The sequence below is a fragment of the Solanum verrucosum genome, unplaced genomic scaffold, assembly GCF_900185275.1.
Source record: "Solanum verrucosum unplaced genomic scaffold, falcon-dt-bn FXZP01000062.1, whole genome shotgun sequence".
NCBI classification, from domain to species: Eukaryota; Viridiplantae; Streptophyta; class Magnoliopsida; order Solanales; family Solanaceae; genus Solanum; species Solanum verrucosum.
The window spans coordinates 6,704,920-6,731,811 of NW_026020477.1; the positions used below are offsets into that span (position 1 = coordinate 6,704,920).

A 26,892-nucleotide genomic window follows, 5' to 3' on the forward strand; every position below is an offset into this window, starting at 1 on the left:
CTTTTTATCACCCTTAATTCAAAGTCCTTGGATTCAGTTAATTGGTAGCAACAATTGTGTGAAGAGATCAATTCCAACAATTTCTGAATATGGAAGTTCCTATAACATGAAATTTTTGCGAAGTTCCTTTAGAAGGTAGTGGAAAATTCCTTCAAAGACCAAAACTCCAGTTTGATACGTACACACTGGACAGCTAAGAGTACCACTGGATCAAACTGCTAGGAAATTCCTTCAAAGACCCAAAGTCCGTGTTATATGTACACGGTGGACAGCTTAAAGTACAAGCCCAAGAAGCTACACATTCGAAGGTCAAAAAGTAAGAGGAAAAAGTGAAAGCAGGCGAGTTGACTTCGAGTTTTTGACTAAAATCATTCCTTAACTATGACTCAAATCTAATGTCATCCTTATATTATCCAAGTGAGCAAAAAATATCTTTATATTATCTAAGTGAGCAAAAAACATCATTATACTATAAAAAAAATAACAAGAATCATCCTTCAATCTATTTTTGTCAAGAAACGGACTGAACCGATAAAAAAAATATTTTTTAATTCAATCATGTCTTAGCTGCGATGAGAAGATCAAAGTTACCTAAAAAGAATAAAGATATGGATAGAAATGAATCTTTCATTCTCAGAATTTAAAATTTGTATGTTGTTAGTTTATATGTTTTTTATATCATCAAGTAAATTAACTTGCGACAATACATAAGTCTTGAAATATTTATATGCATGGTATGTTCCGATGGTTAGAAAGATTATGTAAAAATATTTATTTTAAAAATATTACGCCCAACTATTTAGAGATTTTCTTTAATAAAATATTCAATACGCTTGTACATTATATACAGTACAATGCAATTCACATTTTATACAATGTATATAAATGCTAGAAATTTAGTGAAATTACGTGGGCATTTAGTTATGAAAGTAAAAAAAATAATTACTTTATTTGAAATTTTTGAAGTTGGAGTTGTGTTTGGCCATACTTTTTACAAAGAATATTTAGAATTTGAATATATTTGTCAGAATATATGTTAAACCCTCATTTTCTAAAAATTAGAAAAATCACCCAACTTGACTAGCTTAACCATGTGTACATATATTCATTCGACTTGACACATTTTTTGTTGGTGGCATGAGTTTCTTAAAAAAAATAGACAGAAGGATGAATCTTGTAACTTTTTGGATAGTGCAAGGATATTTTTTGTTCACTTACATAATACAAGGATGTATTTTAGGTTTAAGTCATAGTTCAGAGATGATTTTAGTTAAAAACTCACTTCAAAACACACCATAGGTTCTACTTTTCTTTTTATTTTCCTGGTAAGTCTACTAGAAAAATCCAATTGGATCTCATTTTTTGAGTTTCATAATTGAATAAACGGAAAAAAGACAAATATACTTTCAAACTATCGTGAATGGTATGTAGATACCTCCATCATACTTTTAGGATATTGGTGCCCCTACCATCCAAAACCTAGAGAGTATATGCGATTCACTCTAACGGAAGACTAAATAGAGACACATAGCACAATCTTATCCGTTGATCCGATATTTAATAAATGTCGAATTGATAGATAAAATTATGACACACATATGTCTGTTAGTATAAAGGATATGTAAACGCCCCTCATAATCTTCCCTTCGTGCATCCCTTCCCATCTTAGCTCTCACTTTCTTTCAATCTCCACCAAATCAAGAAAAGCATATACTTTATTAAAAAAAAAAGGAAATATCCCAAACAAAAAAATTCTAAACAATAAAACAATAGAAGAAAATATCCAAATCCCTAACTTATATATTTCTCCTTTCTCGTTAGCAGTTTTTTTTCCCTTTCTTCTTTGTGTATACTGTGCTGTAAACCCAGCTCCCAATTCTCTGTTTTCTGCTAATTTCATTCATTTCCATTCGGATTTTTCAGAAAACAAAATCTGGGTTTGTTTTGTTCTTGATTTAGCTTTAGTTTGAAATATTTTCAGTAATTTATTGGGATTTTTCTTTGGCTAGATTTGTGAGCTGAAGTACACTTGGAAGTTTGAAGTTTGTGGTTGGATCAATATGATTGAAGATTAGAATGTTTGTTAATGTCAATGGCTGCACCGAGGAATATAGTGGTGGACACAAGTCGGTTGGTTACAAGGGATGAAGAAGAGAAGAAGAGTATGGATATGTCGTGTGCAGCTGAATTGGATTCGCCAACAGCTAAGAGGTTTAAGGAAGGGAGGTTTCCATTGTCAAGTTGGGAATTTGCAGCAGCTTTTGGGGTTATTTTGGTGTTCTCAACAGGATTGTTTTGCTTATACTTGTCAATGCCACCTACTGAGTATGGTAAATTGAAGCTGCCTCGTACCATCTCCGATCTCCGGATTCTCAAGTAGGGTATTGATTTATTTTTATTTTTGTTAATATTTCCTCATTTTGGCATTTCTGTGATCTTTAGGTAATGTATTGGAAATTATGAGTTGAAGTTGATAGAATTGATTTTTGTGTAACTATACTGCATTTCTGGGATGGATAAGCTCCTGTTTTTACTAAGATACGACTACTATATATTTGTATTCAGGGCAAATTATTCTCATACTTTAGGTGATTTTGTTATACATATGCGTAGTTTGCAAGTTAGTGATTCTTTTAGTTGACTTTTTAGTTTCTTCAAGGAATGGTATTGTCATTGGTGGCGAAACCGAGATTTTCAATAAGGAGGTCCAAAATATGTAAACACACGAAAAACCCAAAGGGGTTCAACCTCCTACTATATATACATAAAAAATAATTTTAACAATGCATGAATACTGTAATTTCCCACTGACTAACCCCCTTGCCCCTACATGGCTCCGCCCCTGAATTTGTCATTTGAAGGTTATGGCAGAGGTTCAGTTAGAAATTGGATATTCAGACTCTTAGTTACTTCTCAGGAAAGCACCAACTGTTTACCATGGCACTGTCCAACCTCTTGCAGTTGCATGACGGGTCTGCATTTTTAGGCCTCAAATGTTCCTGAGGTTTGTTGTTCATAACTTTTTGTATTAGGAAGTAGTTATTGTGGATGTCACAAGGTTTTCTACTTGTTTCTTGTAACCCCTTAACCAATAATCGTGCCCACTCAGTTATTACTATATGGATTGTGACTTTCTTGTTCACATTTGATTCACCTCCCTTAATATTTGTGAGGGGTTGTGGCTTTATCATTGATTCAAACTCTTGTGAGCATGGATGTGCATTGCCCCTTCAACAAGTGATGATAATAATATTAACAGGAGAAAGTATGGGGATGCAACAGATTCACTTTTTCCTGTTGAAGATGTTTAAGGTAGCACATTATTCATTTGATATGTTATGTGCTTGTCATTTGGTTCAAAATCAGAAAAAACCACATCTTTTATTTTCAAAAGGTTGGACTTACAGAAACATTTGGAGAAAATTAGATTACTCTTTATTTTTCTTACGGAAATATCTGACACAAGAATTATGATCAAGTGACATTAAGAAAATTAAACAGGTTGGATACACATTGACCCTAAAACATTTGGCTTGGGAATGCCAACAATGGTAATTGCAAAATTTTCCAGGTATCGTGCCAAGTACAGTAAGTAGGCATCACCCGCAGGATTTTGAATTAGTGGTAAGAGCGCAGTGTGTGATATGTGGGTTGGGTGCACGTTGTTGGTTCGAATTCTTCCCGAGACAAAAGCCTATATTTAAGTGGAAAGAATAGAGAGGTCATTATCCACTGAGTTTCGAACCTTGCTCTACTGGCTGTCAGGGACGTCTTGTTTATCAAAAGGAAAGAGAAGTACAGTAAGTTCGTGTGGTCTCTCTGGTGGTCTCCACCTTCTTGCATTGTTGCGCTACGATTGAAAATTTTCATGTAATTTCTGCTAATGGTGTTTTCTTTTCTTAATTTTGATTTGACATTGTATCACTTGCTTTACAAGGTGTTCCCTTATTTTCTCAGCTGATTCTATACTTCTATTTTGTTTCAATGTTAATATTAGTTTTTTTTCCAGGGATAATCTCGGAATGTATGCCGAAGTCTACCCCACAAAATTTATTCTTGGCTACTGCTCAACATACATATTCATGCAGACATTTATGATTCCTGGGACAATTTTCATGTCCTTACTTGCTGGAGCACTTTTTGGTGTTTTCAGAGGGCTTCTCCTGGTTGTCTTTAATGCAACAGCTGGTGCATCATCCTGCTATTTTCTGTCTAAATTGATCGGCAGGCCTATAGTTAACTGGATGTGGCCTGAAAAGTTGAGATTTTTCCAGGCAGAGGTCTGTAATCTTCTTAAAGCAATTGCTAGTGATGTGCTGCCTCTTTATTTACTATATTCATCGTAGCTTTCTTTCTGGTGCACACTGCACACTAATGTGAAATGTTTTGGTTTTAGATAGCCAAACGTCGGGATAAGTTGCTCAACTACATGCTGTTTTTGAGAATAACTCCAACATTGCCAAATCTTTTCATCAATTTGGCATCTCCTATTGTGGATATACCATTCCATATTTTCTTTTTGGCCACCGTGATTGGTCTCATCCCAGCTGCTTATATTACAGTGAAGGTAAGTCTTTCTTCTGTTAATAGTCGCGGTTTCTTTCTTCCTTTTGTTTTTATTTTTTCCTTCCCCACTTTCTCTTGCTTGTCTATATTTTCTGCTCCTTGAAGTCTGTTTTAGACTGTTGTATCCCTGAATCGATTATTGATACATCTGGTAAAGAAGTTCTAGAATAACCTGCATGGTTCATCTTCAACAATGCAAGTGTTATTTGTATAGTATAAAATAAACCATGATTAATCTGTTGATTGGCAGGAGAGTTAGCTGTCACAGATAAGTTGCAACTTTGTGTGGGAGTGATGGGGTGGTTTTATCAAGAGCATTCTTTGTTTAACTCCAGTAAAAGAAAAAGGAAAATAAAGTGGACTAATGAACTGAGAAATATTGGGCAGAATAGTATGTTGAAATACTCTGTAGTTGAATAATTTGGTGATTGATCTGCCTTATGAGCATGTACCTAAACCTTCAGAGGGATTATTTTTTGTCTCTCAAGTCACACCCACACCAAAGATCCCAACAATTTGCAGCCAACTTAGCTTTGGGCAGGACTCGAGGCTGAGCTGGCACATTTTGGTTGATATCTTGAATGTGTCAATATTGCTTGTGCTATCCAACCGATCATTCTTTTGTATCATTCTGACCTCATAAGTGCTACTGTCATTCTTCAAATTGCTAGGCTGGCCTAACCCTTGGGGAACTGAAGTCCGTCAAAGATCTATATGATTTCAAGACCTTGTCTGTGCTTTTCCTCATTGGTGCTCTCATAATTTTGCCAACTATCTTGAAGAGGAAGCGGATATATGAATAGAGATTTCTTGAAGGACCAACAGACTGTACCCTTGTAAAGGGACTTGAAGATTTCTTTATTATGACTTCACCACAAACTGGAGTGGCAGCCGGCAGGACTCAGGTAACAGCCTTTCATTTTCCAGTACCTGAATCACATCGGAGAAGGCATTTTCAAGTGACAGACAGATTTGCCTGCGGCAATCACAAGTGCTGATAAGTGTTCCATACTGCTGTTCTTTGCCCTTTTCTTATATTAACTGGATTACTCCCTGTAATCGGTTGAAACCAAAGGTGATAGGCTATAGTATTTAATGTAATGCGAAAAGTAACTCACAGTAAAAAGATTATGATTGTAACACGATAATATTGTCATTGCAATTCCCTTCATAGATGAATGCAATGTCGCGAGCTATTCTAATGAATTGTTTTTCGTCAAGTTCATCTACAAAATTTGGTCTAAAACTCGTAGCTGGGAAATATAGTGAATGGTCAAGGAACTCATTGTTCTCCTTTTGTGCTCTAAAAAATTAGTGAAAGAATTTACCCAAGTGCTCATTTTAGGGCTGTTTTCGTCTATTTTCTGCAGAAAACATGCAAAACATGTTACACAGTTGATTTTTTAAAGGCAGCTATAGTTGTTTGCACATATAAAATGTGTGTGGATCATCATTACAGAGACGTTCATGAAAAGGAATTCTAACTTCTCCAAATTGAAGGACAGGTCCTCTAATTGAAAAAAGGAACAACCACTATAATTTACCTTAATAAAAAAGTGTAATAATTTAGTTAAAGTTGGTAAAAATACAATATCTGTATAACTATGTCCTTAAGCCAACTATGTAGGCTTCTGAATCACAAGAAATTTTTTTAAAAAAAAGTTACATTGATGAATTGGATTTAACATTGATGATGCTATACAAATGGAAAACAATCTCCTATTGACCATTGTCACTGTCACTGACTCCAAGAGCATCTGCCAAATTGAAGGTCAGATTGCCTCTCATTGTTCTGGCTGCCAGTCCTGTATTTCCCTTCTTCATCATAGTTGCAAATTCCCCATAATCTATGCGTCCATCCTGCCAAACGAAAAAGATTATTAACTCGGAGATCCTGAGTACAAATTTCACGGCCTTTCAAAGAAACCAAAATATATTTTCACGTGTTTGGTTGATGAAAAGAAAAAGAACTACGTTCACGTGTGAGGAGAACGTTGAGAAAAACCAACTAACATCTGTAATTCTCCTGGAACGTTAGTTTAAAGTTATGGGGACTTACATTGTCTATATCAATTTCTTTGATAATATCTTCCAATTTAACATCACCTAAGCCAAACTCTTGGCAAGCTTGTTGAAGCTCATCAATGGTGATATAACCACTACCATCCTTGTCGAAGTAGGAAAATGCAGCAAGCAGATTCTCCTCCCTCTCCATCTTGTTCAAATGCAATGTTGCAGCGATGAATTCACCATAGTCGATAGTCCCATTGTTGTCAAAGTCAGCCTACAGAAAACATTCTGGACATGTTATTTTGCTGCTTGTGTGGAATGGACTATAAGTCTATAACCCCTACGGCCCTATCCTTATCTACTGAACAAATCCTACTACCAGTTGTCCAAAGAGGGCACAATCCAAACTGAACATTTCACGAATAGCCAATCAGGAACTTATATAAAGAGATGGAATAAAGAACAAGTACCGCGCTCATCAATGCCTTGATTTCAGACTCTGTTAAGTCAGATCCTACTCTTTTCAAACCATGTTTTAGTTCCTCATATGTGATTGTTCCGCTGTTATCTGTGTCAATCATTTTGAATAATTGCCTTAGGCCGCCTATTTCTTCCTCCGAAAGCCTTTCTGCTATGACCTGTTTAGATAGTAATTCAAGTATAAAATCAACGCAAGCATCCAAAGTTTGAACTAGGTAAAATCTTGTATTATAGATGGAGGATCAGAAAAGATAGTTTTTTAATTTTGTTTGGTCCAAGAATCAGCCTTTCTCAAGTAAATTCTTGCTGAACTGTACAGAAATAGGCTAATATACTTCGACAGTACCAAGTTTTTTTAGGGGAAATGGAACTTGATAGCATGACGTTAGTAAGAATGTCATTGTGCATATTTAGATCTCATTACCTCTTCAACAATATCAAAATACACATTAAGTCCAAAAGTTTTCATGATTCTCTTATGAAAACAAACATTTTTCAGTCATCTTGAAATACATCAAGTTCAGATTCCCAAATGGCAAAGCACTAGGGGAACAGCAAATGATAAAACTGCTTTTAGGTACTCAGTGAACGGCATCGTGCAACGATATCAAATCATAACATAAAGTAAGCATGTTGATCCTTCTACGAGTGAAATTATCTTGACAACATTCTAAACATGTTTGAACATAAGAGGCCAAGTTGAAACTGCATCATATCTTCATAACAGCTAGTGCAGAAATACTTATGTGAGGCATATCATATACCAGACATCAAAACAAAGATACAGCTAAAAAGCTAATTAAAAGAAAAGCAGGTAAGCTTATAAAAGAGTGCTCACTCGTAAAGCCATCTTTTTAAGTTTATTCATATCATAGAACTGCTTTAGGCGCGACAAAACTGCAGAACCCAAGGGTCTGTCTGGAGCAACATTATCATCCACAATCCAAGGATGACCTGAAAAAATGAACAAATTAACTACCTAGCCGAAGATGAAATAATTGATTTTGCGACCAACTTCAAAAGCTTAACACACAGAGAACTTGATGCGCAGTTAATCGTGCTCTAGGATCCCTGGTGAGCATCTTCTTTACCAAATCTTTTGCACTATCAGAAATCTGAGGCCAAGGTTCTGATTCGAAGTCTATCTTTCCTTTCAATATCTGTTTGAAGATACCATTGTCTGTCTCTGCGAGTCAAAAATTGAGAAAGAAAACTAAGCATGAGAGAGAGAAGTAGAATTAGTCTTTGATCTTCCTGTTTAAAAAGAAAGATGCTACAAAATAATCAGAAGTAAAAATTTTACCAGCCCAGAAAGGAGGAACCCCACATAACAAGATATAAAGGATGACTCCAGCACTCCAGACGTCTATTTCAGGCCCATAGTATTTGTGCAACACTTCAGGAGCAACATAATATGGACTTCCAACAACATCTGAGAAATACTGCCCTGAAAGGCAAAATAGGAAGGAGGAAGATAGTTGGTTACATTATTAAGCACACTCAAATTGTCCAATACTTCATCACAAGCACAGCAGATCATTGAAAATTTTGATCATAGAGCAATCAGGAATTACCATGCTTAAGATGCGACTATGCTTTACACGAAGTGCATAATGGAAATTTATATTTGGTTCAATGTTATGTCTGTACGGAAGCTTTTATGTCCCTTCCTTTAACTCACTAAAGGAGTCTTTTTTACCAGATTGTTTTTACTGCCACGCTTTGTTTTACCCAAGTTTTTTTTCCTTAATTTGTCTAAGATCACTGTTGAGAGATGAAACAATTGCATTTAACAAGTCAAGAAGAAGAATCTGACTCTAAGATGGAGGTAAAAAAAAGGACATATCAACAAAAGGCATAATACATAAATATGTCCTTTAACTTGACTTCAGCTGACATCTATGCCCTTCAAAGTCATCTATGCCCTTCAACTTTGAGTGTGCACAGGTAGACATTTAAATTTGTATAAAATTCAACAAATACACACATGTGTCCTACGTGACATAATACATGTAGAACTCCACGTAGGACATAAATTGTCATGTAGGATGCCACGTAGGATGCATATGTCTATTTGTTCAATTTTATACAAGTTAAAGTGCCTACTTGTGCACACCTAAAGTTGGAGGGCAAGGGCATATTTATGTATTATGCCTTAACATAAAGAAAAAGAGGGCTCTTGAATTGCTGAGAAGGCAAGCGTACTATGATGAAACTAAAGTATAAAGAGTTGCAGGAAGCAGTTCTACACTTGGAGTTCCATTACATCATACAAAAGATCAAAGGTAAAGTTCAACCCTTTTAGGAAACCAACAAAGCAGTAAAAGTTTCTACCACTGCCAAAGCGAATTTAACAAGACAGATGACAAAGAAGCTCATTAATGAAACCTTAAAGTAAACCAAAACAAATGTAAACTTTAAAGGAGAAAAAACAAGAACAACATATTAAATAGGATAGAAAAGCCAGCAAATAACTTTTCATTGATGTTGACCACATTTTCTTCAATGGAAACATACATAAAGGAAATCAATCAATGTAGAAAAAGAAGGTATCTTCAAAAGAAACTAACACAGAAAAAGCTAAAACAATAATAAATATAGAAAAAGGATGGTTTTCAAGAATGTCATCAACAAGAAGCAATGAAAATCATTAAATTTTAACCAAATGATGAAATTACACCAACCCCATGAGCAAATTCAAGAAGAAAGCAAACCTGGCTTATAGAAAATAGAGAGACCAAAATCAGTAGCCTTAAGCTTAGCATCTTCATCAGAGCTATCAAAAAGGAAATTCTCAGGTTTGAGATCTCTATGCATAACCCCAAGAGAATGACAAGCCTCCACAACTTTGACAATAGTTTTCATCAATTGTGCAGCTTTCTTCTCAGTAAAATGCCCCTTTTGAACAATCCTATCAAAAAGCTCACCCCCTTTACAAACCTCCATAACAATATGTACAAAAAGATTATCCTCATAAGTCCCTTTAATCCTAACAACATAAGGGTGTTCAGACAAATGATGCATTATCTGAATCTCTCTCCACACATCCTCATAATCTTCCTTACAAAAAAGCTTCCTTTTTGGGATTGTTTTGCAGGCATATTCAAGACCTGTTGTATTCTCTGTGCATAAATAAGTTGTACCAAATTGACCTTGCCCTAGTTTCTTCCCAAGAGTATAGTGCTCACCTATTCTTGGGGTTTGGTAAGGAAGAACATTCATACATGATTTTGTTGATGATGAAACTGTTGGGGGTTTGCTATTTTCAGATTTAGGGATCTCCATTTTTGCTATTCTTGAAATCAAGATTCTTTTTTATCTTCTTCTTTTTCTTGATAATGTATTCTTCTATTGTCTAATCTTTGATTATTTTTTTTCTTGTTTTTGAGAAAAATAGAGATGTTGTTTGTTGATTTTGAGGAAAATTTATGAATTTGTGTTTGTTGTTAATGTTGATTTTTGTTTCATGGTTATCTGGCGGGGAATATGGTGTCTCAAGTTGACTTGGACTTGCGTTTGGGGAAAATGGAGTCACGTTGCATTATTTAAAAGAAAATGTCCAACTCATCCTTAACTTTCCACTTTGGATCAATGTTTTTAATGAATATTAAAGAAATTGAAAGATCTCGTCAACAAATTTCGAGGGAAGGCACATCTATGTCATTCGTTAAGAGTTTTGTTCATCAGATGAGTCAAATTTTTAATCGATGACATAAATAAGTTTTTTTTCTCAAAATTCGATATAAAAATATGATTTAATTAATGACGTGGCCGAAAAAATGGTTCTGCAAAATTGAAATTGTTTTCGGTTAACAAATAATTGTGTGAATGAATCTTTTGTCAAACGAAAATAGCATTGATGAACCAAACTTTTAATGGATAACATAAATAAGTCTTTTTTCAAAGTTAGATAACATAGTTTAGCTTTTTTCCCTTAAAGAAATAATAGGCCAAACACATAAACAACCCCTCAAACTTACCCTCATTTTTCATTTTGGCACTCCAACTTGGCCTTGTTCCATTTTAATCCTTAAATTCCATTTTTTCTGTACCATTTAAACACTAATACTATTTTTTATGATTTTTTATTTATTTATGTTCTTCAATTGCAATTTCTTATTTTTAAAAATAGACGTGTGTCTGTTAATTTTCATAAAAAAAATTAAACATTCGCGAACGAACATAAATTTTTTCAAACAATAATATTATTTTTTGAGATTTCTCTGTATTTTTGCATGAAAGTAAATTGACGAAAGTTTTTTGATTTTCTTTCTTAAACGTTCAATTAAATTAAATAATACTACTTATTTATTTTTTCTTATCATCTAGGCTATCTAAATTTAATGCAAATACTCACTTTTTATTTTTAATATAAATCAATACGAATAAAAAAACTTATCTTCAATACGAGTAAAAAAAACTCTTGTTCATTGCTAATAACACAACTAAAATATGTTAAAACTCGACTGATTTTGTTAGATTGTCGGTGATTTTTAAGAAAGAAAACCAACACAATTTCGCCGGTTATTTTTCACACAAAAATACATAAAACTCTTAAAAAGAAAATTATTATTTTTTAAAAAGATTTTTAAAAAAAAACTAAAATTAACTGACACATGTCGATTTAAAATAAGAAGTTGCAATTGAAGAATATATATAAAAATAAAGAAATCATAAAAATAGTATTTCGTGTTAAAATGGTACATAAGAAATGAAGTTTAAGGGTTAAAATGGAACAATGCTAAGATAAAGTGTCAAAATGAAAAATGCGGACAAGTTAGAGGGGTTGTATATGTGTTTGGCCTTATACAAATTAAGGGCATAATACATCAATATGACTTTTAAGTTGGCCTCAACTTACAACTATTATCTTTAACTTTGAGTGTGCACAAGTAGACACTTAAATTTGTATAAAATTGAACAAATAGACACATTCGTCCTACATGACAATTTTGTGTCCTACGTGACATCCTACGTGTATTATGTCATGTAGGATACATGTGTCTACTTATTCAATTTTATGTAAGTTTAAGTGTCTACTTATGCACACTCAAAATTAGAGGACATAGTTATCTGTTGAAGTCAAGTTAAGGGTCATGTTTATGTATTATACCAAATTTAAGTGTATGTATTTGGCCGAAATTAAATAAGGCATTTATGTATTATATTAATATTAAATGATGCATTTATAGTCCTTAGAATATTTTAAAGTGGGGCATTTTCAGTTTTTGTCAACCTTTTTGGTGGAAAACTAAAGGAGAACTCATATGCAGCTGTATACTTTTGGTAGTGTCTACCACGATAACGTATACTTGACATAATTAAGTGGAAAGATATTCTCTGAATTTTTCTTCTATTTATCTTTTTTTATATAGGAATGATAAAACTTATATTTTCTCCATCCAATTTTACTCGTCATTGTTTGATTTGGCATAATCATTAAGAAAATAAGTATTGATATATGTATTTTATCAAACTATTTCTATTAAATAATGTTGTTTAGTATTAAGTCTTGGAAAATGATTTGAAGAATAAGTATTTAACGTTGATGGTAAAATATGAAAAAAATAAATTGTATTTTCTTGATATGTCAAAATGACAAGTAAAATTGAAAATCTATTTGAAGAATAAGTGACAAGTAAAAGTAGAGGTGTATAAAACCGAACCGAAAATCCAATCATACCGCAAATCGAGTCAAACTGAAAAAAATCCGACTAATGATTTTGTTTGACTTGGTTTGGTATTGAGAAAAAAAACCCGACTATACTTGGGTTGGTTTGGTTGTAACTAAAAAAGGTCAACCCGAGACTAAACCAATCGACATTATATATATAATTTTTAAAATTTATTTTATATAAAAGTATTTACTTTGATGTAATTTCTAAATATTCCTTATACATTTTCATAATTTTTATCTTTTAACATATTTTTTCAAGACTTTTTAGACTTAGAATTTTGAATGGTCCAATAAAGATTATAGTCCATAGATATTAGTAACTCTAATAAAACTCAATTCAAAATCAAATCAATTCTAATGCTAACAAAATAAATTAATTATACACTAAGAATGACAATAATGTTGAATATTTGTTCTTTAGTTTTACATTGGTTTAGACATTTAAGATACATAATCTAATTTTAATATTTCCTTAGCGTTTAATCATGTAATTAATACTTATTAGACTTATTTTAGCATGATTTAGTACTTTTAAATTATGATTATTTTCATTATGACTTAACAATTTGCAATATTTGTTTTATAACAATTTCATTATTATTTTTTATTGAATATTTCAGTGTCATCACTCATCTTATATTTTGTGTTATTTTCTTTAGAACACCTTAGATAGTTGTATTTTGGTTGGACTAAAGAAATATTTGGAGCACAAGTTAATTATATGTTTGTATGAATACTTTACCAGAAAAGTCCAAAAACCCGAAAAAAATCTGAGATTTATTAGTTTGGTTTGATTTAAAAATTTAAAAATTCGACACAAATGGTTTGGTTTGGCATTTGAAAAATTCGAACCAACCCGAAAAAACTTGAGGTTGAAAACTCCAAAAAAGTTCGAGTTTTATTAGTTTGGTTTGGTTTATAAATTTAACACAAATAATTTAATTTGATATTTGAAAACCCGAATTAAACCGGTCATATACACCCCTAACTAAAAGTGAACCGTATTGAATCAACCAAACGCATACAGCTGAAAGCTGATATTAGTAATTTCTAAAGTTAAAATGGAACATATCACTATTCAGATTTCATATTGATCATTCTGTTAAATTTCAAAATGTTAAACTTGAAAGTTCTTATAAATTAAAGATTATCATCAGATTTAAAAAATAATTAATGTCCCCTTAAAACTAATATTTTGCTAATGGAAAATCCAGGCGTGAAATGCATTTTTTTCCCCTCATGTATAACAAAAAATATTTCTGGTAGGATATAGTTGTAAAACAAAAAATATATGACAAACCTATTTTTCCTTTGCTATTAATATACTTGGTCACATTCTCTTCACTGGAATTAGTTACTATTTATACATAGTTGATATCTTTGATCATTTTGTTAAATTTCAATTGTTTTTATCTTGTACTTGGATTAAAATGGATCACAATAGTAGTGAAACAAAGGATACTTTAGTACAATTATTGTCCCCCCAAAGGTTAGTATTTTGATATTCAATACAAACTTTCAACCTATACTTATTGGCATTTCATTGAATTTAAATTATATTACTGATCGTCAGTGTATAAAACTTAAACTCTTCGGAATGTGTCAGGTTGAGGGGAAAAGTTGCGGTTATAACGGGCGGTGCAAGAGGAATAGGAGAAGCAACAGCAAGAGTTTTTGCTGAAAATGGAGCTCATGTTGTGATTGCAGATATACTGAATGAAGTAGGTACAAGTTTAGCTGAATCTATTGGAGGTCGTTACGTGCGATGCGATGTTTCGAAAGAAGAAGAAGTTGAATCAGCTGTGAAAGTTGCAGTAGAATGGAAAGGAAGATTAGACATCATGTTCAACAATGCTGGAATTGCAGGCTTTGGAGGAAGCATTACAAACATCAAAATGGATCAGATGATGACACTCCTTGCTATAAATCTTCATGGAGTTGTTCATGGCATCAAACATGCTGCACGGGCAATGATAGCAGGCAAGTAACTTTTGAACGAGTCAATAACCTATCTACTTTTTAACTCATCCACATAACTCTGTGTCAAGTCAAAATCAGACAAACAAATTGAAACTGAGAGAGTACATGTTGTTTGTGCAGGCAAGCGCGGAGGCACGATCATATGTTCATCAAGTTCTGCTGCTATTATGGGAGGATTGGCATCTCATTCCTACACAATGTCTAAAGAGGCAATCTTAGGACTTGCAAGAAGCACAGCTTGTGAGTTAGGGGTTCACGGGATTCGAGTTAATTGTATTTCACCTCATGGTGTTCCTTCTGAGATGCTTGTGAGTGAGTTTCAAAAGTTTCTTGGTAATACAGAACTGAGGCCTAATGAAGTGAGTTCAATTGTAGGGGAAAGAGGAAGTCTTCTACGTGGGAGAGGTGGAAGATTAGAAGATGTAGCACAAGCTGTGTTGTTTCTAGCTAGTGATGAATCTGGTTTTGTAACTGGACATAATCTAGTTATTGATGGGGGTTACACTTCTGCTTTTAGTCAAATGAGTTTTATATACAATGACTGAAGAAAAGAATAGAGGTAGTTAGTCATACATTTCTCTATGTACTTTCTGAGTAGAATATGTGCGTCTATTTGTTCTAAGTTTAAGTGTCTACTATCCAATGTTGGAGGGCATAGATGTCAGAAGGTCAAGTTTAAAAGACACAGTCTATGTATTATGTTACATTTATTTAAGCACGATTCACATCACCAAGTTTTCCGACTGTTAAAACATAGATCACGAACGTATACACACACATATCAAGGTAGATTGGTTTTGTGATGGAGTCGCAAGAGTTGGTTTTCACATACGCTCCGGTCCATGTAAATGGAGGGTTTTGCTTGGGACAATTTGCAAGACCCCAGGTTTTTCTGCCAAAGAGAAAAATGACAACTTAGTTAAGCTATAAAGCCATAATATATGCTGCTGTATTGGGCTATGATAAGAAGATGAATGTCCTCCAAGCCACCAATGACTAAATTTCGAACAAGTTCATAATCATAGTCAGGAAAAAAGAAAATCTGGATATGCATACCGTCTCTGAAACCAGTTATAAGGTTTCTCAAACCGAATAAACGAATGGAAGATGCTTAAAAATCCTTCTCAACTCTCATTACAACTACATGTTAACCTCATGTTATCAAAATACGTAGGCATTAAGCATTTTGATTGGAAATATAAGGGTATAAGCTTGATCATTTTTTTTTGTAAGATCTAAAAAGATACAGAGAAGAGGGGGTCTAGGGCCTATCACAAGTTCGTGAACTCATCACTTCTTATTCATTCCAAAACAAATCATTGAAGCATGTGGTGTTGAGGACAGGGGTGGAACTACGAGGGTGCAAGGGGGTTCAACTGAATCAATAAAACTTACTTGCAAGCTCAGAAACCTGCTCAGGAGTCAGCTTGGCAGCGAATCCACTAGCCGCATGCTTGTAACTGTAAATCAAAGCCTCCTTTGCAGCATCCTCACTTTTTTACACAAAGATCAGTCAGTAAATACTTCAATCTTACGTATACCGAATATAGAAATGCACCTGTACCGTAAAAAAAAGGGGGATCTGGAAACTCAACAACTTATCAGCTGATCAGAGTCCTTTAACCAAGCATGCATAATTATGATTTACTTTTATCTGGTACTCACTTATAAAGTTTTGGTAAAGTTGAGCATTGATTTTAGTCTTTACAGGAAAAAATATGCATATCTAGTTACAGGAATTTTGATGGTACTAATATATTAGTTATCAATGGTCTCGTACTATTTGACAACAACAACATACCTAGTGAAATCCCACAAAGTGGGGTCGGGGATAGTAGAATATATGCAGACTTTACCACTAACTCGTGGAGGTAGAAAGTTGTTTCCAAAAGACCCTCTGCTCAAATTATACAAACTGTGTTCTTTTTGTTGGGGGTGGGGGAACCTCTACAGGAAAGAATACCTCTATCTAGATAGATGATTTTTTATATTACTATAGTATATTAGTTTTCAATAGGTATCATACTGTACAGCCTAACTTATCAAAAGTCCACATTAGAAGGTCATTCGGTTGGGAACGAGTTATCCCGGGATTGACAAGTCATCACACTAGGTATGGTGGGATAAATTATTCTAGGACTGCCTAATACTTCCAACCAAATGCAAACGCATGATAAAATAGTCTTGCATTTATACCTGGGATAATTATACCTTATATCTCACACCAATATATATATATATATATATATATATATATATATGTGTGTGTGTGTGTGTGTGAGAGAGAGAGAGAGAGATTTGGCCGTAGAATTCCAAAACTTAAAAGATATCAAGAATTGAAACGTCAGAACAACAAAAATGCAATATTTAACACAATTAACAAGAATAAGTGTGTATCCACTTTCTTTTCTACCACTTACAACATGCCAAAATTAACAAGATTAATGGGGAATGTGTTTGTCTATGCCCAAAAAAGTTTATGCAAATGAAAGTACAAGAAGAAAGACAAGTCCAAACATGAAATTAGTAAGAATCAAAATCTACACAAGCAAGAAAATGACAGAAAACAAAAACCTGCCTGCCAAGAACAGAAGCTAAGGTCTTGATATGAAACTCCTCAGGTTGTTGATCTTGAGGATTTTCAGTATGAACAATATACACTTTTGCTTCCGTGGATGGTGGTTCAGAATCTGTCATTGCTGCAACAAAAAAGTAAACCAAGAAAATGATTTGGATTTTCTGCATCACTTTGATTTTCTTGATAATAATTAACAAGGTTATAATTAATCTTAGCAAAGTGAGGCACTTGAAACTTTTATATTAAACAGAAAAGAAAAACAATGGTGTCTCTGCTGCAGGCTACAGCTGGAGGACTTTGCCACGCGTTGGTTGCATGCCTGCTTTACCAGTTCGGTTTTGGAATTTTGCCAAAATGTGAAATAAGAAATGGTCAGTTTTTTTGTTTAATCATCCCATTAATTCATATTTGCTTACTCAACCATTCAACAATCCTACTCAACTAATTTCAGATTAAAAGTAAAAATTGGAGGAATTCATGGGCAATTTTCTAAAGTTGGCAATACTTTTCACTTGAAAAATATCTTAAATCTTGTATATTTTGAATACCTAATGTAAGATTGAATTGTGTCATTTTGAGACTTTTCGTTGACTTGACAAGTTGGGTGTGATCTTCATCTCAAATTGGAATTCATTTGTCATGCTATAGTTGTATCTTCCCAGATTGTGCGATGGACAAAAAACAACCTTCACCTTTTTTGCTCAAAAGGATACTTGAAACAAAAAAAAACGCATATCAAAAAGGCTATAATAGTTTTACAAATATTTATTGAAGAAACTTGGGGGTGGGGGTCTAGTTAAAAGAAAAGAGCTGCTATCTCTGTAAAATCAATCAATCATGAAGAATATAACTGAGCTAGTTCCTGTGAGAAGGCCTTCTTAATGACATCCCTCTTCAGCTTCAAGGCTGCAGTCACAAGCCCAGATTCTGGTGTCCATGCTTCCGATAACAACTTGATCTTCGCTGGGATCTCAAACTTCTCCAAACGAGCACCCTTCGCTGCCTGTACAAGACACATGTTCAATGAATTAGAGAAACCATAATATTCACCATACTGCAGTCTACACAACAAAGGATTTAACTCCGGAAATATGGAGAAGAAATGTTAAAACATGCCAAAACCAGCTAATCCAACAGATGTCAAGGTTAGCAGACAAATTAGGAAAATACATCTTTGCTTATGATAACTGAAAACAGAAAGAAGCTCAATAACTTTGCATGTATGAGAAATACCTTCACTAAGGAAGCATACACCTCCTTGATAGTTTCTTCCTTCTGACATAACTCTTGAAAATCGACAAAGTTAATTCCGTGCTTCCTAGCCCAGTCTTCCACAGCAGCTTGAGCGGCCACCACTATAGCTACACAATAACTATGGAAAGGATCGGCATGTAACATTATATTGTCAACATAGGGACTGACAATAAGAACAGCCTCAACCTGCACATGACATATCAACTCCCACATGAGTAAATGAAAAAAGAAAAGTGGGGAGTTGCGGTAGTGAAACCAGGACAATGTGCATATAATTCATATGCTAGAATAAAGATACCATACAAAATACTAGATCGCACCTTCCCCAAGGAAACATATTCCCCGTGTTGAAGTTTAACAATGTCCTTTTTACGGTCAATTATCTCAAGGCAACCATCTGCATGAAATTGCCCTACATCACCTGTGTAGAACCAGCTCATTCCTCTCTCGTCAACCTTAGTACAGCAAAAAAATTGTAATTTATCGACCAGTCACATTTGTAACATAAATACTCATCGGAGCATACAGTTTTAGAGCAATAAGTACCTTGTACACTTCTTTCGTCTTCTCCTCATTTTTAAAATATCCAACAGTAACATTTGGTCCACCAATAACAATTTCACCTCGAGGCATTGGGGAATCACTTGTTAGATATCCACCCTCAGCCCAATCTATCAACTACAGATGAAAGTACTACATTAATTAAGAGTATTATCTGGTGAAAGCTAAAAAAAATTGATTCAGAAGCAATTATAGAGCTGTTACAGTTTCTCATGACTTGAACAGCAAAAAAGTTTGGAAAGCAAGATGATTATAATGTAATGAGGGGAAGGGGGGGGGGGGGTGAGAACAGATATTTGGGGTGTGTTCGGTATGGAGGAAAACGGTTGGTCAAAGTTTTGGAGAACACCTTCTCTAGGAAAAACAAGTACCTTAAAAATGAGGAAAATGACTTCCCAAGTGGAAGTAGGAAAACAAGCTCCACCAGTGGCATTCCACATTGATTGTGACACACCTCATTTTCACCCCCACCCATGTAGCCCCCATCCCCAAAACTACCCACCCCTCATAGTATTTGTCTAGATTATAGACAAATGCTTTTAGGATAATTATCTTTTTGTTACATACCGAACACAGGAGAACAAGTAAGAAACCACTAATTTCCCGGAGAACATTTTTCAAGAAAACATTTTCCTTCGTACCAAACACACCCTTGAAGTACAAACATTGTGATAGATGTTGTGATGGATCATGATCAAGTACTCTATCAACTTACAATAGAACCATCTCAAACTTAAACCATATAAAGATGGGCACAGGAACAAGAGCATTACATAAAAGATGAAAAGAAAACAACAGGATCTAACAAATAAATATGAGAAATGAACGTAACAAGATTACTACAATGCTCTCTGAAAGTTTGAAATGCATAATTCTTGACCTGAAAATGGGGTAATTTTTTCCTAGTTGCATAATTATCTACTACTCTGTCAACTTACAATGGAACCATCTGAAACTTAAACCATATAAGGATAGGCACAGGAACAAGAGCATTACATAAAAGATAAAATGCAAACCACAGGATTTAACAAATAAATGTGAGAGATGTAAGTAATAAGATTACTACAATGCTTTCTTAAAGTTTGAAATGCATAATTCTTGACCTGAAAATGGGGTAATTCTCATAATTGGTTAGACAAATGAAGTAATAACTATAGCAGTATACACGGATATAGAGGAATGTTACGCTTTGACTCTGCTTATTCTTCTTTACCTTGATGTACGAGCAAGGAAGTGGAGGACCAACACGTCCAACAGAAGTATCATCATAATCACTAAATGTTCCACCAGCACAGGTCTCGGTAAGACCATAACCTTGGCCTATTGGAGCACTAAGGAAAATAAACCAAGTAAGATGAGAAGTCTGCAGAAATAAAAAAGATGCTAGCAAGAAGAGAAAACAATGTAAAGCTGCATATTATTTGCCACTGTTATTGTTGACAATAATTTAGTTAAGTCAATTTAACCCACACCAGAACATGTCTATTATGATGGAAGTGGATTCCTTTATTAAAGCATCACTCTTTTTGTTAATTACCATTGAATTTCTTCATTCAAGTAATTCACGATGCTAGTTATTAATTAGAACAAAGGGTGAACACAAGAAAATAAATGGCCACTCTAAAAGTCTAAAGGTTAGGTTTTCTCAGGATTCTCTTCCTACAATCCAGCAAACAGGTAAGGCAGATATATATTTTCAAGTCATCAGCTTCTAGATTTACATCATTAGAACAGCAGATAGACAAACATGAACAATCGTTACGTTGAAGTTTTTATAAATTGGACATTATTTCAGAAACAATGGCAAAGAGAACTTAAGGGGTAGAACAAACCCCTGAGGGACATCAACAAGTATTCTTTGGACACTTTATATTAGGACAGTTAGTGACAACTACAACCTAAGGAGAGGAATAAAACTCTCATTCGGCAAGACAGCAACAAGAGTTCCTATTTCCACCACAATAACTACCCAACTCTTTAGTATGTTGTTTATAGACAAAAAAGTGCAAAGTGGTGAGATTTCATGTATGCATTAGATTGTTGAAAGAGATACTATGTGCAGCCAGATCAACCTGGAGACTATAAGAAGCAGGTGGTATTGAAGTTGAGAAGGTTACTCTTGCTGAAATCTTATCTCCAGAAGTGGGTAACTCATTATACATTGTGTATATCAACAAAACACATTAGACCATCAACTCAATGGCTTATGGATCATGCTAAGAGGTCAATTCGAACTTATATATTAGTTTCATGTGATATTAAACTAGTGAATCCCTTAGATCATCATCTTCTGGGGTGAGAGGTCAAAATTACCACAATCAGAAATGGAGAAGTAATTTCAGAGTTACTCACCCAAGGCATATGTTGATAAATCTCTGAGTATCACCTGAGAGAGGAGCTCCTCCTGACAGGATAAAACGGATACGTCCGCCAAGAATTGCTTGAACCTTCTTAAACACTAAAAGGTTCCAGAAATGTCTTTCTAAGCCCCAAGCTCCGAGCCAATTACCATTAATTGCAGACAGTCTACGAGAATATGCCAAATCAAACAGTTTTTTGGATAATCCGCCTGCAGCATCTACCTGAGTTTTACCAATGTTAGTTTTAAGTACCAACAACATGTAATATGTATGCAGAAGCAACCAAATGAACTAAGAAAATATATATTTTGAGTCCTCAGTTATACCTTTTTACGCACACCATCTCGAACCCGATCAAGAATGGCAGGGACAGCTGCCATCACAGTTGGGCTTAACGCAGAGGCATCTCCTTTTGTTCCTTTCTTTATCTTATTTGAAGTATCAGTAAGGGTCAGAGGAGAACCATATCCTATAGAACCACCAATCCCAGGTACTATGGTCTGCAGAAAATATCAGATTTTTAATTTACTAGAAAGAAAGTAAAGACATGAATATATCATACACCCAACAAATTTGGTCAAAATTGGTACATTACCTCTGCTGCAAGCTCGAGAATATGAGCAAGCGGCAGGTATGCTAAGTAAACATCCTTGCTTCCAAGACCGGGTACAATTGTCAGAACAGCAGAAGCTGTAGCTAGAACATTCCTGTGTGTCATCATCACACCCTGTGCACCAGATAAAATGTTAGTGATTTTGTAATGACTGTAATTTTTTTCTTCCTAGAGATTTCTTGACTCATCCAGGTGCATGAGGAAGAAAAAGATGGAATAAAGTTAGGAAAATAATTAGATTTTCCTACTACACAGTGGCAAACGTTTTAAGCATTTCCTAGACCTTTACCATGAAGATCTTGAATTAAAACAAGAGTAAGAAAATCCCGAGTCATTATTATATTCAATTATCATGTTTTCTATGCGTTTTTCTCTCTTTTATACTATTATCTTAGTTCTTTCATCTACTTTTATGGGTATACTGGCAATCACCTGTTCCTCCAATGGCTAAGGCTCAAACGTAATTTTCCAACCAAGAAAAAAATAAGACTATTTTCACCAATTTGAAGCAGAAGATTGAGGGTGTCGCAATTAACCTTGGGCAGACCAGTACTTCCGCTGGTATACATGATCACTGCAATATCAGCTGCAAGAGGTAAATCTGGGTCAACAGGGTTTCCTCGGCCAAGAGTTTCCACCTCGGAAAAGGTCTTCAATACCCAGTTGCTCCCTGCAGCAACGATGGCACTTGATGGAATCTCATTGTCAATGCATATCACACGTTTGACGGTATCAAGTTGTCCACTAATGTCTACAAGTTTCTTTAGTTCCTTTTTCCCACAAATGACAGTAGTAACCTCTGTCTGGAGAAGAGAGCTAGTTGACAACAAGCTATGTAGCAACACTTGAAAAGAACAGAAATGAACATTTCAAAGAGTACAAGAAAACACAAAAATATCTAATGAGCAATACATAGGTATCAGATTAAGGTTCCCATAGCTTGTTTTCCAGCACAGCAATAATATCTGAAAAAAAGGAATTTAAAATAGAAGTATGATGGAGGCAAATTGTCAATTTTCAAGTTCTCGAAATTTAGGTCTTGAATGGATGAGTTGCTGCGGTACTATATTGGTACTGGCTAACATTTTTTTAAATAAAGTTTACCCTTTACTGATTTACAAGAAAAAACCTTGCATGGATAAGTCAGAGTTTAGCTGTAAAAGTAGAATGCTGTTCTTTTCTAATTTCAGCCAGAAGCATGCTATTGGTTCACTGAAGAGATTATGGCACTCTCAAATAGATCCAAAAAGAACAAATCTAATGTGGGGCTCTGCCAGAGATTATCAGTTTCACCCAGAAACAAACAATTTCAACGGCGTGGGTACTTCATTTATCAATTTACCTGTTTTACAATATTTCATTTATCAATTTACCTTTTTTACAAATACCACTGTCTAGAGTATTTTAATATCTTCTATGTTTTAAGGCTTTCCTTGTGTGACTGTCTCCTTTAGAACTTCAACGAAGTTATATAAGTAAAAGCAGATTCTGACCTACATGGGGGGTATGGAAGAAAACATATTTCATTTCAAACTGCTTCACACGCTTAAGTGGACAGTACAAGTCGAAAATGAAGATCTAATAATCCACAGAAACTGAAGAAAGTAGAGAAGGCAAGTCAGACCAGTGCTTGACAACAGATATCAGTTAAAAGAACGAGTTAACATGACATCAAGGTCATATCTGATAACTGACTTCGAGGTTTTAGTGAATATGATTATCATTCTACCATACCTGATCTTTTATCCTAAAGTTGTACATTGATAATCTTGAAATTGCATGTCTCTTCACGAGACGAGATCTTCAATTTCTATCATAACTAGGAAAAGTATTTTTAGCATAAATCCTTGCAGACCATGTTTCTCCATTTAAATTCACCTCAGGCCAACATTATAACAGTATTCTTTGTTCTTTATTAATTGAGACAGTTCCAATTACTACATCTGATCCAGGATTGGGCACATAATGGTGGTGTCACTAGTACAAGTCTCCAAGTATGATCTCTTTCTTATGCATTAAACACTATTCTTGAACCTGTTTTGTATGCATGAACTGATTCGTGAGTGAGAGAAAAAGAGAGAAACAGGAAGAAAGATAGAGCAAGAGAGATAATTGACCTGATTTAGTGAGTAACACAAGGCCTCTTCACCAAGTGATGCATAAATAGTAACCACTGTCACATTGCGTCTGAAGCAACTCTGGTGTAAGCAAAGTGACTCAATGTTATTTCATTGACATGGAAAAAATAAAACTTGATTTGGATATTACTAGAATCCTAGTCGTCTATAAACTAGTAAAAAGAATATTGTCTCTTGGAGTATATCTCAAATCTACAAATGGTCATCAGTGCAAACAAAGACTGCAAAAGAAACCTCTTTGTTCAGTTAGAACAGAACAGATATGTACCTGTAATGCCATTAACCATTCTTCACATGTATCAGCAAAAATGGCCACACGTTCTTCTCTTTGGTGCCCAAGTAGTGCCAAACCAGAGGAGAAATTGCACACAATCTCAAATGCCTGACCATAACTCAACCACTCATAATCACCCAAGTGTAGTTTCTCGAATGACCTTCCATCTGCAGATACTTCCATCTCTCTGGAAAGCAGTTTCCGAGTTCCTAGTAACTTCTTGTGATAGTGCTTTTTGCATGAATACTCAAAAAGCTCTGCCAGGGTTGTGATTCCATCCCATGCTGTTTCTACCGGTGCATTGAACCGACTGTTTCTGATAGCATAGCCAGGTTCACCACCAACATCAGCAGGCAAGCCTCGCTTTTTTCGACTTCTTCTATTCTGAAGGAGAATAGTTACTACCAGAGGAACAAGAACACCAGCAACATAAGGCCCCATCTAATTTACCCTGAAAAAAGCAAAAAATACACTGTCTCAGACTGGTTGCAGATATTGGTTAATGTTTTCAAGAGTGATTAAACCAAGAATATCAAAAATTAGATTAAAATGATTACCAAAATATGCAACATAACTTCTAAAATAATTAGCCCCTAAAAGTGGAAGAGAATTATATGTATCATCTAAGGAGACAGGGAAGACAACAAAAAGGTTCTCAACGGTAATTATACTACAGACATGAATTCCTTCCCCCTGCAACAAGGAAGAACAAGAAAGACCAAGAACATCTGCAATTCAACAATGTCAGATATTTTGTCATATTTTGAGTTCTTCCTCCGTTTCCATTCTGTCCATTACCACATTATTTCGGTGTGTTACTGCTTCCTTTCCCTTGATGCTCTGTATTGCTCCCTTTGCTAATTGACATGTTTTCCCCATTGTCGTTTTCCCTTTTTTCGTAAATACTTTATTTGCTGCACTTGAGCAGGGGGTCTTTCAGAAACAGCCTCTGTACCTCTCTAAGGTCTGCATACACTCTACCCTCCTCAGACTCGACTTGTGGAATTACCCTGAGTACGTAGTTGTTGTTGTTGTCCTCCTTTTCCATTCTTATATTCTAAAGGGAAATCATCAAAAGATATGCATTTGGTAGCAAGCAAGAACAAATTAAGAAAAATAAAAAGGAAACTTTTTTAGACTTCTTTTTTTATAAGTATAGTGTCTGGGTCAACTTGGGATACATGTCACCTCCTACCAACAACAACAACAAGTACCAAGTAATTCTATCTAACAAATACTCCGCAAAAACATAACCATCATATCAACAGGTGTGCTCAAATTGAGACAAAAACTACCTAATGGTTGAGAGATGTGGTAATTTACTAATCCTAATTTGTTTTCCTTTTTTCCACTTTTTTTATTACTTAAAAAAATGGCGCAGTACAATCTAAAACAAATTAAGCTACAATTCCTAAATTGTATCGAGTCCAATTTTACAAGAAAAAAAAAATAATCATGACAACTTAACACTCACAATCTAGCAAGTTCAAACAATTTAACCGATAGTTCAAACTGCTTCAAAAAAATTGAATAAAATGCAGGTGAAGAAAATGAAAATCAAATCTCTAGCCTTCCAATTAGCAACACATTAAACATTAGTTGCCATTAACAATAACTGGAAAAAAAAGAAATGGAGGCAGCCGCTATAATTCAATTTACTGGTGAATACATCCATGTGTGGAGCAGCGAAGAAGAAGAAGAAGAGGAAGCATACCTTGAAGAAGAATGGAAGAAATTGAGAAAAGAGAGGTGTTGGTATTGGGGGGTTTATTAAGGTTTGGGCGGAGGGATCGAGAGAGAGTTGGAGTTTCAGCCTAACAGTTCAGCTACTGTTAAAAAGCTGCAAAGGCTTGTTTTCTTGTGTGAACTATTTCTGATTTCGATCAAACACGTACGCTACCGCTTGATTTGGGTGATGGAGATTGTGCACTCTAATTCTAGTCATCCAGGGACCACCCTCTTTCTAAACTCCCTTATATTACTCACATTTGGCCCAATTTTATATTTATTAAATTTATTATTTCATATTTTTATATTTTGTTGTTAATTAAAATGGTTGAACAAATTTTCATATATTATTTTTTCTAGAAAAATTTAACTGTCACGATTCAACTGATCGTGAGTAGCTCCCACACTAACCTTTTAGTGGGAGAAAACCATCAAAATCCAAGGCTTAGGCAATTTAAGATCATTAAAAAAATAAAACAATATTTATATTCAATTAAGTTTATAAATAAAAGCAGATATTTTAGTTTGATACAGAAATAAATTAACATCTAAGTAAATCCCTAGAAATAAAAAGTCATTGTACAAGAACTTCTAAAGTAAACCAAGTCTAATAGATATGTCCAAAGCTAAATATAAAATAGAGGGCAAGGACGACTACTATAAAGATCCACGG

At 34.6% G+C, this 26,892-nt stretch overlaps 6 protein-coding genes across 6 annotated transcripts in view; 3 read left to right on the forward strand and 3 right to left on the reverse strand.

Moving 5' to 3' along the window:
• LOC125809198 (gamma-glutamylcyclotransferase 2-3) overlaps positions 1-26,892 on the forward strand; it is a 1,073,903-nt gene that overhangs the window by 193,949 nt on the left and 853,062 nt on the right. The gene's annotated exons all lie outside the window — the stretch shown is intronic.
• Positions 2,087-5,666, forward strand: LOC125809181 (uncharacterized membrane protein At4g09580-like). Its single transcript, XM_049488839.1, has 4 exons — positions 2,087-2,376; positions 4,010-4,280; positions 4,397-4,567; positions 5,238-5,666. The coding sequence occupies exons 1-4, from the start codon at positions 2,087-2,089 to the stop codon at positions 5,367-5,369; spliced, it is 864 nt and encodes a 287-aa protein (XP_049344796.1). The 3' UTR covers positions 5,370-5,666.
• LOC125809147 (calcium-dependent protein kinase 11-like) lies at positions 6,081-10,345 on the reverse strand. Its single transcript, XM_049488800.1, has 7 exons — positions 9,771-10,345; positions 8,360-8,503; positions 8,090-8,242; positions 7,895-8,010; positions 7,047-7,214; positions 6,626-6,850; positions 6,081-6,426 (listed from the first exon to the last, which is right to left on the reverse strand). Exons 1-7 carry the CDS (start codon positions 10,339-10,341, stop codon positions 6,286-6,288), a joined length of 1,518 nt encoding a protein of 505 aa, XP_049344757.1. The 5' UTR covers positions 10,342-10,345; the 3' UTR covers positions 6,081-6,285.
• LOC125809429 (short-chain dehydrogenase reductase ATA1) lies at positions 14,164-15,275 on the forward strand. Its single transcript, XM_049489067.1, has 3 exons — positions 14,164-14,222; positions 14,340-14,713; positions 14,834-15,275. The coding sequence occupies exons 1-3, from the start codon at positions 14,164-14,166 to the stop codon at positions 15,256-15,258; spliced, it is 858 nt and encodes a 285-aa protein (XP_049345024.1). The 3' UTR covers positions 15,259-15,275.
• LOC125809208 (subtilisin-like protease SBT3.17) lies at positions 15,538-17,458 on the reverse strand. Its single transcript, XM_049488871.1, has 3 exons — positions 17,292-17,458; positions 16,109-16,206; positions 15,538-15,605 (listed from the first exon to the last, which is right to left on the reverse strand). The coding sequence occupies exons 1-3, from the start codon at positions 17,456-17,458 to the stop codon at positions 15,538-15,540; spliced, it is 333 nt and encodes a 110-aa protein (XP_049344828.1).
• Positions 18,005-26,350, reverse strand: LOC125809136 (long chain acyl-CoA synthetase 9, chloroplastic). The gene is made up of 12 exons (XM_049488780.1): positions 26,206-26,350; positions 24,486-24,942; positions 24,197-24,277; positions 22,616-22,882; positions 22,062-22,193; positions 21,793-21,966; positions 21,459-21,688; positions 20,320-20,437; positions 19,092-19,223; positions 18,866-19,000; positions 18,525-18,731; positions 18,005-18,294 (listed from the first exon to the last, which is right to left on the reverse strand). The coding sequence occupies exons 2-12, from the start codon at positions 24,930-24,932 to the stop codon at positions 18,127-18,129; spliced, it is 2,091 nt and encodes a 696-aa protein (XP_049344737.1). The 5' UTR covers positions 24,933-24,942; positions 26,206-26,350; the 3' UTR covers positions 18,005-18,126.

Bases quoted from the DNA above. Each gene is read 5' to 3' on its own strand.
- LOC125809181 (XM_049488839.1), top strand. From the start codon at position 2,087: ATGTCAATGGCTGCACCGAGGAATATAGTGGTGGACACAAGTCGGTTG. The intron at 4,281-4,396 runs GTCTGTAATCTT...TTTTGGTTTTAG, and splicing joins TGAGATTTTTCCAGGCAGAG to ATAGCCAAACGTCGGGATAA. The intron at 4,568-5,237 runs GTAAGTCTTTCT...TCAAATTGCTAG, and splicing joins CTGCTTATATTACAGTGAAG to GCTGGCCTAACCCTTGGGGA.
- LOC125809147 (XM_049488800.1), bottom strand. From the start codon at position 10,341: ATGGAGATCCCTAAATCTGAAAATAGCAAACCCCCAACAGTTTCATCA. The intron at 8,243-8,359 runs GTAAAATTTTTA...TTTGACTCGCAG, and splicing joins GGTTCCTCCTTTCTGGGCTG to AGACAGACAATGGTATCTTC. The intron at 6,851-7,046 runs GTACTTGTTCTT...TGTTTTCTGTAG, and splicing joins TCAAGGCATTGATGAGCGCG to GCTGACTTTGACAACAATGG.
- LOC125809429 (XM_049489067.1), top strand. From the start codon at position 14,164: ATGGATCACAATAGTAGTGAAACAAAGGATACTTTAGTACAATTATTG. The intron at 14,223-14,339 runs GTTAGTATTTTG...GGAATGTGTCAG, and splicing joins CAATTATTGTCCCCCCAAAG to GTTGAGGGGAAAAGTTGCGG. The intron at 14,714-14,833 runs GCAAGTAACTTT...TTGTTTGTGCAG, and splicing joins TGCACGGGCAATGATAGCAG to GCAAGCGCGGAGGCACGATC.
- LOC125809208 (XM_049488871.1), bottom strand. From the start codon at position 17,458: ATGCAGAAAATCCAAATCATTTTCTTGGTTTACTTTTTTGTTGCAGCA. The intron at 16,207-17,291 runs GCAGGTTTTTGT...TGTGTAAAAAAG, and splicing joins TTAGCTTCTGTTCTTGGCAG to TGAGGATGCTGCAAAGGAGG. The intron at 15,606-16,108 runs GTAAGTTTTATT...TCTCTTTGGCAG, and splicing joins GCAGGTTTCTGAGCTTGCAA to AAAAACCTGGGGTCTTGCAA.
- LOC125809136 (XM_049488780.1), bottom strand. From the start codon at position 24,932: ATGGGGCCTTATGTTGCTGGTGTTCTTGTTCCTCTGGTAGTAACTATT. The intron at 22,194-22,615 runs GTTAATTGCGAC...TCTGGTGCACAG, and splicing joins GAAGTACTGGTCTGCCCAAG to GGTGTGATGATGACACACAG. The intron at 19,224-20,319 runs GTAAAGAAGAAT...TTTCATCTGTAG, and splicing joins TTCCTTGCTCGTACATCAAG to TTGATAGATTGGGCTGAGGG.